Below are 13,033 nucleotides of genomic sequence, written 5' to 3'. Positions count from 1 at the left end.
TCCGCTCAGAATTATCAGGGGAGCCTCAGTGTGAAAATTGTTTCATGAAATCTAACTCAAGGTTTTTTTGCAGCAGAAGCATTCAACCTGGATTTGCGATACCCTGAAAATTCAAGTTCAGGAAGGAGCACAAGCCAGGCTATGCTGATAGCTCTTCAATTTTGTTACACAACCCACTGCTGCTTAGATTCAGCCAAGCCCACTCAACTAACTTCACACCATTTATGCATGAAGTTGTTACTCATTCTAATTTATAGTCTTGATGCTGTCATTAACTGTCACTCGTATATAATCAATGGGACAACAGGCTGGGGCTGAGTTTGTTGTAAACATGAGTTCTTGAACCTTGTTCATACACTAATATGTTCTAGTGATGTGCAATATGGAAATGTAATAGGAGCTGTAACTGGCTCTAGAATATAAACAAAAATAAAATGAGGAGAGTTATGCAATCTGTGAAGGATATTCCAGCTCGTTAATCAAGTGAATGCAGACAGGACCTTTTGTACCAGGAAAGGCGAAGCACCCTTTCATGTTGGGTGGACAAGAATAACTAACACTGAAGCAGTTGTACCAGAAGACTACCAGAAGGAGAATATGAAACAAATTTTTAAACTCTCAAGTTTGCCCCCAAGGCAGAGACAGCTGCCCTAGATTTTGTTTATTTTTTGCGCTGCTCTCTTTGGGATTACATGCCAACAGCATGTGATGGTCTTTCTTGGGATTTGGACAAATAAAGTCTGCTGATTACCAAATATTTATAAACAACTGGCCAGCACCAGACAATCAAAGGTTTTGTTCAACCATAATTACCCCATAACACTTATGCCTTATGTATTAATACGTGTGTAAGCCTGTAAGGTTTTGGACTTTAAAACAAAATCTTCAGAAATAAAACCTGAAGCATGTGATACCAAGAGGTAAGTCTCCTGATACAAAGCCAGATTTGCTTAACCCCCTTTTATTGCTGCTCAAGCAAGCATGTGATTTGCACAGAACATTAATTCAAATGAACTGAAATGTCAGGCTGTACTATACGTCCAGCCAGGCTGAGAAAGACACGTGTTATTCAACGCAAAGAGGTTAATGCATCAATGTGGTCAATTATATCTGGGCAGCATTAGTTTTACAAGGCAATACTGATAAGGACACTACATAAATGTCCCACAATAAAAATGGCATTGGGTTTCAGAAACCAAATACTCAAACCCCTGAATTAAATTGGAATTAATTGTGCCACAAAGCAGATGGATATCTTCAGTTAAAGACTATTTATTGACCTGTCCTTTCAATGTGGGTAGCTGGCTGGCTGGCAGCTGGCATTGTCTATGATGGTAAAGTACCTGAAAGTTTTTCAAATGATTTTTAATTTCAGAACTATAAAGAACAGTAGTATGGCTGGGGAAAAACTGGGGATACTAAATGCTTGCACCATGTCAAAGCTATGCTACTTTAATTACAACAGTGCTGCATGATCTCTGTCCTTACTTTAAGACACCAATAGTTATTTATGCAGAGAGAACAGCTATTTTTAATACTTCTGTAAGTGCCATGAGTCCTGAAGGCAGCTTGCTCTGTTAAGGGCAGTTTTGCTCATGATGAAACAGTCAGCTATGGACAGTATGTCTGTACTAGTAGGATTGTGGAGCCAAACTCCTCCCTAGCATGACTCCAGGGAACAGTTCAGTTGACAATGTTTAAATCTGTTATTTGAGGACAAAAGTTAAAGTGGCTGCAAAGTGCAAGGAGGGCTGCCCCCATGAGCACTAATTGCTGAGCAACCTTTGCTCCGGCTCTGCTACAGAAACAGTGAAGGCAAGACCAAGGGAAGGGGAAAGTGCTGTGAGGATCAAGGATTTGTCCTCCAGCCTTGGGCACCTCCAGTCTGACTAAGTCTGTAAGGCTGTGCCTACAGGAGGATTCGGTTCAGCTTGCAGGGGAGTTTTGAGGACAGACACTTGGTTTATTTCAGAGGAACCTAAAAGCTCCACCCCTAATGCGCTCCCATGGGGACATCATTCCACCAACCCCTGGACAGGCTGCCCTACCATAAGGCCCTTCACCGTGTACCTGCTGTGTCGTTACCCACGGAAAGATCCTGGAGCCCTCACTCTTTCTTTTACAACCCCTTTTCCAACTCCCAGACCCACTTCCTTCTGCTACAGTATCTTCAGTCTCCTGAAGTGGACATGCCACCTAGGGCCCCAGGGAAACAACTCAGCCTGTAAATCTGTGCATTATAGAGTAGAAGCTTCTAGAGCAGCAGGACAACCCTGTGGCCACATCAGGAGGCTCCTAAGCTCATGGCTGTCCCCAGTTGCAAGAGGACCTGTGAGCAAACTTACTGCACAAAACTGAAGATGAACACAGTGTTTTTCAAGTCCTGGGAGAGTAACTCTATTTCAGGGGCAGCACTGTGGACCCGTGATTCTTAGGGAGGCCTTGAAGAGACCTTTGAACTCATTTGGATTCACGGCCCTCAGTCCCAAAGTCGTTGTGGGAGAGTCCAAAGGAGTGAGAGTTGCTTCCTCTTCCACAGCAACTTGCCTCTAAGTTCCCCTAAAACATCCAAAGGTACCATTTAACAACCCTTTTCCAACTCCCTCCATATTTACAAGGGAGGAAGTTGCTTGGGAAAGTATGTCACTCAACATGGAAACACAGTGCTCACAGTATGGTGGAAACAACTGCCCTTACAGCCTGCAACGCGTCTCTCAGGCTGGTCACCGGTGCCTCTTGACAAACTGCTCATCCGAGACCCAATCTGCCCTTTGTATTTTGGCTCTTGTGTTACAAATTTTACCACAGTTCATAAGAGTATTTTTTTCTAAACCTAACTCATGCCAAATATCTTTGGCATTAACATCACTCCTGCGGAGGCTATTCGCTGACACTTCTTTTTAAAAATAGAGAAGTAGGTACAAGTTGATCAGGGACCAAACTGGACTTTAAACATGCTGAGAAAGCCAAGCTGGGTCAGAAACTAATTCTACTCTTAATTGACCATCTGAGTAAGCCAAGAAAAAAAAATTTCTTCCTAAGCTATTTGTAGATCCTTTGGATTTAAGTTTCCCTACAGGTGTCTTCCTCTGCTGCTATGTTTTGACGCCTATATAAACACACAGAGATTTGAGGTCATGCCCGTTCAGAAAAGAAGAGAGAAATGGGAATAAGAATCTTAGGCCTGATGAAATCCAGGCATCCTGCAAAACAGGGTCTGTTCAGAGACGGCAGAAAAAAAATGATGTAATAAAGATGACCTGAGAAACCTACAGTAAAGGACAACGTTCACCACCTCTGTCGGTTTTATTGCTGAGATCAATGCTTTGCATCATTGTCAGACTGATAAGAGATGAGTAAAGCTTCACAAAGTGTACTGCAAATGCTAAAGCTGGGAAAGAGGAAGAGGCATCCACAAGGGGGGTGATTTGTCACCATTTCCACCATAAATCCCTGCTATCAGGGCATCTGAAGTGACTTGTTTCTGTTCACTCTGTGCATTCAGAGAATCCCAACCAAGAAGGAAAGAAGTTTTCTTCCAAAGCAGAAGTTGCACTGGGCTTTTAGGGCTCCCTGTACACCCTAGGATGAATGCAGTTACACATCTAACACCTTCCTCCACCGCTCCCAGACTTACCAGTCTGTCTCAAGATGGATGAGAAACAGTAGCAAACACCGGTCAAACAACTGACACTCACAGCAATTTTCTTTTCCTATCTAACATTCCCCATGGGGCTTCCACAAAATCTGAGGCCTGACCTCCTCCATGCCACTGAAGCACCCCAAAGGCACCACGAAGAAGGGGTACTTACTCCCAGAACTCCGTGACAGGAGAGGTGAAGTTAGTGGCATTCAGTGATATCCAGAGTGTTTTGTTCTTCCTGAGAGTGTCTTCCACGCAGGTCGGTGTGTTCCATTTCTGGTGGCAGTGTGCCCATGGCAGGACGCTTTGGAAGGACTGGAACAGGTAGTACAGTCCCCAGGCCAGGATCACGATGTAGTACACGTTCAGAAGGGACACAATCACTATGGAAGCATAACCAATTCCTAGAGAGAGGGGGAGAGAAAAGAAAGATGTGTCAGCCAATTCTTGCCAGGGCACCTTGTGATCTCGTGGAGCTGATGCTATTCCCACTGCATCATGGACTTGTATTCTGCTCTACCGCACTGCTGATGGAAACTCAGCTCAACTCAACCACACGCGACACACAGTCTGACGAGCACGGGCACTCTGGGCTGAGCTTCTGGCTGCGGTTTGCTGGAGGGGAGGTGTGCAGGACGTCTACCCAATTTAACACTAACCCAGCTATTTCAAGTTTTAGTAGAAGGAAGCCAAGGCATCATGCTTTGCTTATTTGAGAGCTACGCCACCTCACTTCTTAGGTACTTATGTGGGCAACCTCATTCTTGTCACACTGTCTCCCAAGCCAGTTTCCTCGGAGCAGCTCGGCTGGCTTGGCTCAGCCTACGTGTAAAAAAAAAAAAGACAGTTCTTGAATGAGTTAAAGAGGAAAATTCCAAAGCTATCAATGTGAAAGCTGCTGTTTCTGCCCCGATTTCACTTGTGCAAAGGAAGAATGATATTTGTAGCTGCTATAGTTAATTAGATCAATGTTTAACTCTGCAATCAATATTTGACGATAAAAAATGTTCCCTGTTTGTTTTTCAAAGCAGGGTCATGGGCAGATAAGAGTGAGTCCTACACAACTTCAGGAGGTGGCGGAATGCTGTTCCGGTAGAGGCTTTAATTAAATACCACAACGTTTCTCCCGAGTCTGGTATCTCTCTCCTAGCGCGGCAGTTTAGCTCCACTGGCAGATTCATACTACGTCTTAAGTGCAGAAGCAGTCACTATTTTTTTAAATACAAAATGAAAGGACTCTGAGAAGTCCCTGTACCTGAAAATCTTTTAGCTCCAAAAAGATTACCATTTAGGAATATCAGAGAAAAAAAAAAGATTTCCTTTAAAAACTTAGAGCAGACTCTTACAAGAGGACAAAAAGCCTATGAGGTTCCCTTTAGCATCACTCCGATACCTACCCCAGCATCTGGAATACCTGCCTCATATTTTACAGTTTCAAACCTTATTGCAGCAGGAGTCTTTACCACCAGAGATTATTTTTATGCCAAGTGAAAACAAGCAGAGAAAGTGCTATTTATTCTGTACAGCTGCATTTCATTCAGGATATACAGCTAGTCACATTATTAGAGCTACAATTTCTCTTTATGGATGCCTGGGAGATTGCTATTTAAACAAGGCACATTCCTTCCTCCTCAAAAAAAAAACCCAAAACCCCCAACAACTTCATAAAAGTGGGAGGAGGAGGAAGAAAATGGAGCTAAAGCAGCACAATTACATCAACCTCAGCAGCATTCTGAGTATTAGGTGGGAGTGTGAGCCACGGAGAAAGCCTTCACTTCTGCTTCGGGTGACATAAAGGGAGAGAGATGCCTGGAACGATGGTGACAGAGCTAGAGACACAGCAGCATTAAGTGCCCACTCTTTCTAAATGGGATTTGAAGAGTGATGCTCTGTTTAGTGTAATTATTCCAAATTATTCTGCCTGTGCTGTCCAGCTGTAAAAGGTAATCTATACACAAGATAGGCATCCTTGGTAATTTTTCTAACCTGTCTTTCATTTTTCTCATTCTAGTTAACTTCCAGAGCAGCATTCGTAGAATTCCTGTGAGCGGTGAGTGATTCTTCATTCGCTGGCAATGGTCCTTCAATAACATCAGACCAACATGCCTGTTTGCCAGGACTTTCTCAGTTACGACAAAAGTCCCGTTCCTGAATCCTACCAAAATATGCCATCCAGGTTTTGGCTGTATCAGTAACAGAGGGATGATGCCAATGATAAGCTGTCACATGGCAGAATGATTTTGATTTCCAGAGCAGAATAATATTTTGAAAATGCTTTCACTAAGGCCATCTAGCCTTCCAAAACAACACTTTCTCCGACACCTGTGAGCAAAACGTGCCATTGCCTTTTTATGGCATAATATGCAATTTCTTTCTTGCTTATCGGCAGTTCTGCCAGTTAACAAGATGATAGCATCAAAATCAATACCTTACTTTGTCCTTCAGACTCTCTGACTTCTACCTTTCCAGGAACCAGTAGCATACCCTCAATTACTACGGCAAATAGCTGAATTAATGGACATGAGGGGAATAGTGTTGCTGCACATGGTTTACAGAGGTGTCTTTAAGCAGTAAAGCACAAGAAGATGTACTAACCAGTGAAAATAGGGCAGATCTTTTCCCAGCATGTAATTCCACCTTCAGAGGTATACTGTCCTAGCACCACCTCCAGGAAAAACACGGGAAGACCTCCCCCAAACAGGAAAATGAAATAAGGTATAAGAAATGCACCTGTTGAGAAAATATAATAGTACAAAACTGAGATGAAGTGAGTGAACTTACACAAGATTTTCTGAAAAGTGGTAACAGGCATATATAAACAAAGAAACATATTTTATACCTTAATATCGGTACACAATAATCTTATTCTGGGGTGCTCACGTTGTCTGCAAAAGGAATGGGTATATACAGCTGGAAAGGGCATTTTCTTACCTTTTTAAAGTGAAAATCTGCAATAACAATGGGGTTAGGCACACAACAGTTTCACATGGCTCAGAATGCTCTTACTCTGAATTGCACTGGTCTGAAATCCTACTGGTCTGTATTATTAGCATGTCTTCTGGTTAAAACTCAGACTCAATTGTAGCAGAAAAGGTTCATCAGTGTAAGATTTTTAATTGCTGTTGGTTTTCCCTAACTAAGTTTTAACCAAAATTATTAAGCAATAAACCAATCTTTCCTGAAGACTGGTGAAGAAGGCAGAAAACAGATGTGTGGTTATCCTTGTTAAAAATTGGATGAAGGCACTGAAAAATAGTAAGCATAAAGCAGACAGATTGATTCGTGAGAATGAAATAAAGAAATACTCACCTCCGCCATTTTTGTAGCAGAGATACGGAAACCGCCAGACGTTGCCTAAACCAATAAATCCACCAGCCACGGACAGCAGAAAGTCAATCTTGCTCGCCCACTTCTCCCGCTGGGGCGGCTTTCCTTCTGCCTCATCCTCAGGCCGTGTCCCCGGGCTCTTGCCGGGGGAAGGTTTGAGGATGTCCTTGTGGAAATCTTTCAAGCACTGAAGCTTTTCCTTTGTTGCCATATTTCTGCTTTCTACATAGGAAAAAAAAAATACCCTGGGTTTGTTAAACAGTCTTTACTGCTGGAGCTCTCTAACACTGCAAGAATTGTTTAACCAAATTAATTCCACAAAAACAGTGCTGTTTATCAAGCTGAGATATGAAAATACATCTGCTGCCTTCACTGACCAGGAGAGACAAACCACCCCTGGACTCTGTGGTCACCTCTTTGTGGCCAATGCACTGTAGGGCACAGCAAAGCTTTGAGACCGCTGCCAACCTGCTGGCTGCAGACAAAGGTGTATAAAGACTGCGCACTGCATCGGCATCAGCAAATGGTGTTACTGAGCAAGTGTCTCATGCTGTTTCCATGCCCATAATAAGGTACAAATCACCGCACCTGATTCCGTCTCAAGCATTTAAGTGAACTACAGCAGAATAGTAAATCTCACCTTTCCAGATAAAACCCATTCCTCTATTTCCCAATAACCTGAACCATCCTGTATCATTTACTGCCTGCAATTTCCTTTCCCTTAAGTATTATAAAGCTTTCAGAAAACTATACATTCATAAAAACGGGAATGGAAAGTCATTTGTTCTAATCAACCCGCAGAAACTGAAGGAATCTTTTCAGATTATTCCATTTTCATAACGGCACTGTTTTCCCTTCACATCAATAAAGGGACAAAAATAAACCTTTATATTCAATTATTGTCTTATACACACCTATGCAATTGAACAGTTTGCCAAGAATGATGGTTCCTTAGTTAATTAAAAAGTCAGTGGCATGAGTCACCTGATGCAAAACCCAAAGCATATTAAATCATAGCTGGTTTTATAATTTATATATATAATTTATGATGTTCAAAAATCATAGATTGTGTAAGAGTAATAACAGAAAGAATTACTCTAACAAGCGCCTTTTCATCAAGGATTTCCTACTGAAAACAATTTAGAAATAACTTGTAGCTTTTATGTTAACTTAGATTCAGGCATATGAGGCCAATTCATTCCCCACATAACTCAAGTGACTTAGCTGGATCTGACCAGTTATTTTTGCACAGGTTTTTGATACTGAAAAGCATGTGAAATCTTCACCAGAACCAGGCAAACCAGCAAGTTTATACCAGACCACAACCATTCCCTGCTTGAACATGCCATTATGGGTGCACAGTCATAAAAAAATCATGCTACAGATTATCCCATTCGATAGCTGCAAGCCTCCCTCGTACCTGCTTGCTGGTTTTGATCTCTAACCTGATTTAGCTTGTGGCAGTGACCTGAAACCTGAGTTGACATTAGCTCTGCAGGAAGCTTTTAATCTGAACATGACTTTGAGATAGATATGCATCACTGTACCCGTAAATCTTTCCATCCACCATGGAAAGTTTCGGAAGGCTAACATTTTCGCAAACCACAGCAGCTCGATACTCATCCCACTGACATACTGGTGGCCTTTACGAAGCAGGTATTGCAACAGCAGTCGCCTATCAGGCCATGATCTGAAAAGGGACTTTAATCTTCACAATGCTAATCATTATGACTTTCTACTGTTTTTTACAAAAGGCCACTGCTGACCGCACAGAGGTGACATGAGCAACTGCAATACCTCCTGCTCAACAGCAGAGAGAGCTCACAGAAGGAGAAAGTTAATCACAGGGTGATGGATCATCACCACCCACTGTAGGGGTATGAGGGCAGGACACATATTCCTCTACAATAGCTCCTATTGGTTGCTGTTAGAGACATGGTGTGAGATAAAGTAGTGTAGTAACTGAATAATAATGGTAGGGCCAGCTCCATAACAGCCTTTAGGCACCTGGTTGCTTCAGGGAATTAATTCACAATAGCTAACTTGTGTTCCTAGTGGCATGCATGGAGATTAATGGAGGTGCCTCCAAGAGGGATTCACAGTAGCCTTAACCTCCCTGGGACATCTGCATCTCACTCCGAGGCCCAAATAGGTACCACCCTGCATCACCCCCTGGAGTCATCTCTTGAGGGAGAAAAAAAATAGGTGCAATCGCTTTTCTTCCAAGAGGTACCTACGAGGTGGCTGATGTCCTGCTCTCACTGCAACAGCAACCAGGCATGGAGAAAGCCCAATTTCACTTTCTTTCGCTATTGGTGCTGCTTGAATTCCCTATCTTTCATCTTGCAGGAAAATGTCATAACCATCAGGCAACAGGCTATTCTGGGCTGAGGAATGGAGGGCATTTGGACTGTCTCTCATGGAAGCTGTTCTTCACAGGGGTTATTGAAACACTCATCAACAGAGGAAGAAAGTGTGCAAAAGAGAGAGTAACTCACACCTAGTGTTTAGGGTACGCTCTTGTTTTTCAGACAATTTTTTGGTGAACTGCTGGGACAGCCATGAACCTGCTTAACAGGGCACAGAGATATATAGATTTATAGATCCCTGCAGGATTAAGGTTTGAAATAGGATCTTAACTGCTCCCCGTGGGGACTGATACTGGAAATACCCCAAAATGGAACACTGGGCACAGGGGTTACCTTTCTGTCAAAAACCCAAGGGGACCTACAGGCATTAGCAACCTCTGAGATTAAAAACTCTTCCAGGATTGATATTTTTTTGCAATCTACTTTTATCTTGCGACACAGAGTTCTTTATTTTTCCGCCAGTTCTAATCTTCTTGCCTGTGGATTTACTTTGACCCAGGTGTTACATAGTTCTACCCAGAGTTTGCAAGCCTGACCAACTGATTGCGTTCTGCAAACCCTAACTCTCCCAGGGACGAGGTGATCACCCTGGGGTTTGTCCTAATTACCCACACGCAAAATGTGAAACGGTGCCTTTTCAGACTCCTACTTCGTAATTGCGTGGGACTGCATTTTAAAAAGGGATTTCTAATTTGTCTTAAGACACCCCAAATTAATGGCCACATTTGAAAACCTAATTAGTGAGTGCAAATTTTGTTTCAGCCTTAGCTGGAGTGTGAAAATGAATCGTGACCTTCCCCTTAGCCCACAAATGACAAACCCTCAAGGTGACACTTGCTTTTGGGGTGGCCGTTCCACCGCACGAGTGCCAGGAGATGGACCACCACAATCTTGTTGCAAGTCACCAGCTCTCGCCAGTGGGGCACAGTACAGTACTTATCCAATGCCTGCACAAAATTAGTAACAGCCCAGTTTTACTGTGTATCTCTTATCTAGTCTTGCTAAAATCCTGATTGTGTTTCGAGGGCCGGCAGCTGTGGCTGGCAGGCACGTACCGCCGACCAGTACCATAGGAATTGACGCTAAGCGGCCACCTGGGACTGCGGTCCCAGCCCATGTCACGTTCAAGGGATGTCGGATTTATCCCCCTTTGCTGCCAACCATTGGTGTCCACCCAGCCATTCCCAATTACAGGAACTGTCTACAAAGGCTGCAAGGGTGGGGGGTACGGGCGATTCTCCTTGGCAAAGAAAAGCCAAGAAAATCAAGTTTGTTTAGTGAAAGGCATTGTCTTTCTCCTTAATGGGGTTGGAGTTTCATTTCCTTTAGTTATGTCCCACTGGGTGAGGTTAAAATGGCTCTTAAGGGAAATAGTCTGACAGAGATGCTGAAACAATATGTTGTCACCGCCCAGGTCAGAACCAGAGAATAATAGGTTATTTTTACTGTATCACTTAGTGGGGATGGTATCCGAGATCTAAGTCCATCTGATTCCCCCAAGGAAATATATTGTAAGAAAATGCTCTTACAACCACATAGTCCAAAAGGAGTGATCCAAGTCTGAGGCAGATATCTGCCTCCCAGAGCTACACGTCTGCCTTCCAGGAGCCACATCTGCCTGTGAGAGTACCCACTCCAGGAAGCTTCGGATGGCCCCAGGAAGCCTGATGAACTTAATATGGATAAATAAAAAGCGGCAGTCAAGCCTGCCATTCACAGCGTGCTACCAAACTGAGCCCAGCCTAACAGCTACAGCCTGACCTGAAAGCAAGGGGAGAAAGGATCCAGACTGGGCCAGGCCCAGGATCTGCTCTCATGTACACTGGTACAAACCCTAATTAACAGAGGATGAAGTTATCAATTGTCAAATTGATGCTGGTAAAACGTGGAAAAAATAGAATAAGGGAGCAAGCACGGGTGCTTTGCGCTTCTCAAGCATCTGCTCCCTGGTGCAGCCAGGAGCACCTCAAGTCCTCCTCTTCTTCTGCAGGAGAATCATGCATCTGTCCCTTGGGCCTGGAGCACAGATTTCCTCGTGTGAAATACCCCTGCAATAACCCAAGCTCTCTTGCTGCCCCTTGTGACTGATTAGTCTTTGGTGCACAGCTGAAAATACCAAAAGATTAGCCATAAGCAGAGCACTTTCACAGCCAGCCTGGCTTGGGCCATCTACTGTGCTAAGAGCTATCGTATCTTTGCACGTACAGCCTGCACCTCAGATAACCTATACCCTTTAAAAAATACTGGCATTGAAATGTAATCCTTCATAACATGCAAAAAATGAGGGGTAGGGGAAGGCGGAGGCCCTGGGCAGAGGGATCAGACGATGAGAGATGCACATGGGGGAAGGCCACCAGCGCGGACAGGACCTGCTGGTTGTCAGAACAGACACAACTCACATTACTGCTGAACCACTGACTTTTTTTTGACAGACAATCCACGGATTACACATCTGAAAATAAACTGTTCAATTTCTCCTTTGGGATTACAGTAATGATCCGCTCCAAGCTTCTTATAGCCAGAGACAGGCGACCAACCCAGGGTAACACCTTTCAGGAGGAGCCCTGAGGACAAATTCATTGTGGATGTGACCTCACTTAATAATCTTTAAAAATCAAGTTTTCAAAACAGTGGTTTTCCAAATGCTGATGGAAGCATGAAAATCAAAGTATGCCTGTACACACAGGTGTGTATTTGTAAATATTTACACATGCTAAAATGCATGTCCTGTCTTGTGTCTGAAGATCTGAAACCACACCAAAGGAGCTACTTCTTTTTTGGTCAATGTATACAAACTTTGAATAGGGATTCAACACACTGAGTTGGTGACCGGAATCATAACTGAACATTTGTTTTCTGGCTCGTTCTTCCAGAAAGAAAACTGAAAGCAAAGTACATACTCCGAGTGTATCTGACCTTGATGGGAACGCTGCCTGAGGAACGACTGTCCGGTTGTACTGCTCATTTTATGGATTATTTTTGCAGCGTAATGTGTACCACCACTACTTTTGTTTCAACGACTCTTTTCTACTAAGTTCAGCCTGTGCAGACTGTATGTCTTCAGCTTCTCAGTGCTCTCTCCTCCTCTTCTGTCTCAATGGCTTTTGAAAGACATGTTTATCCCACTATAATTAATTTTTCTAACCCTCCTTAAGCTCACTGCCTCTTTAGACATTACCACCTCTCTTATTTTTCTGCCATTTTTTTCTTTTGTATCTTGGAAATCAAAGTCAACCTCCCTAAAAAAAATTGAGCTTTCCTAGATCTGCCAATCTATTTGAGGTTTGGTTCTTTTTTTAATTATTATTATTTTATATTCATATTCATGAATATTTCAAAATTAGCTGCCCCGATTGCTGGATCAGAGCTGCTCTTCAAATAAGCAGCTTCCACTCTCATCGAGAGCAATGGAAAAGCTGCTATTGATTTCAACAGTAGTAGGATCAGGTCCCGAATAAAACTGCATTTATTATGTTTGGCTGATTTCCTAGGATTACTTGGAACTTTGAAAGCTGTAATTCTTGATGTTGACAGCTTTCCCTCCCTCCCTCCCGGAGCAGTGTGGTTAAGCCAATCAATACATGATTAAAATAAACAGCCCCTTGATCAAACTTATGGCTTTAGTACAAGTCTTTCTGATCTGCAGAAGAACAAGCCTTTATGTTTGGCAGCCCGTGAGGCCACACCAGTATCC

General features: G+C 43.2%; 1 protein-coding gene across 13 annotated transcripts in view; it reads right to left on the bottom strand.

Annotated features, from left to right (window-relative positions):
- SLC6A6 (solute carrier family 6 member 6) overlaps positions 1-13,033 on the bottom strand; it is a 93,484-nt gene that overhangs the window by 27,217 nt on the left and 53,234 nt on the right. For all 13 annotated transcript variants that reach the window (XM_075762161.1, XM_075762160.1, XM_075762153.1 and 10 more), the window contains 3 exons: positions 6,953-7,192; positions 6,239-6,373; positions 3,813-4,047 (listed from right to left, as the gene is read on the bottom strand). In XM_075762161.1, coding sequence (XP_075618276.1) covers positions 3,813-4,047; positions 6,239-6,373; positions 6,953-7,181 — 599 coding nt within the window. In that variant the 5' untranslated portion in view covers positions 7,182-7,192. The remainder of the gene's footprint in view (positions 1-3,812; positions 4,048-6,238; positions 6,374-6,952; positions 7,193-13,033) is intronic.

The sequence above is a fragment of the Balearica regulorum genome, chromosome 10, assembly GCF_011004875.1.
Source record: "Balearica regulorum gibbericeps isolate bBalReg1 chromosome 10, bBalReg1.pri, whole genome shotgun sequence".
Taxonomy (NCBI): Eukaryota; Metazoa; Chordata; class Aves; order Gruiformes; family Gruidae; genus Balearica; species Balearica regulorum.
Note: the sequence above shows the minus strand (reverse complement) of the source record. Positions and strands in the feature narration are given on the sequence as shown.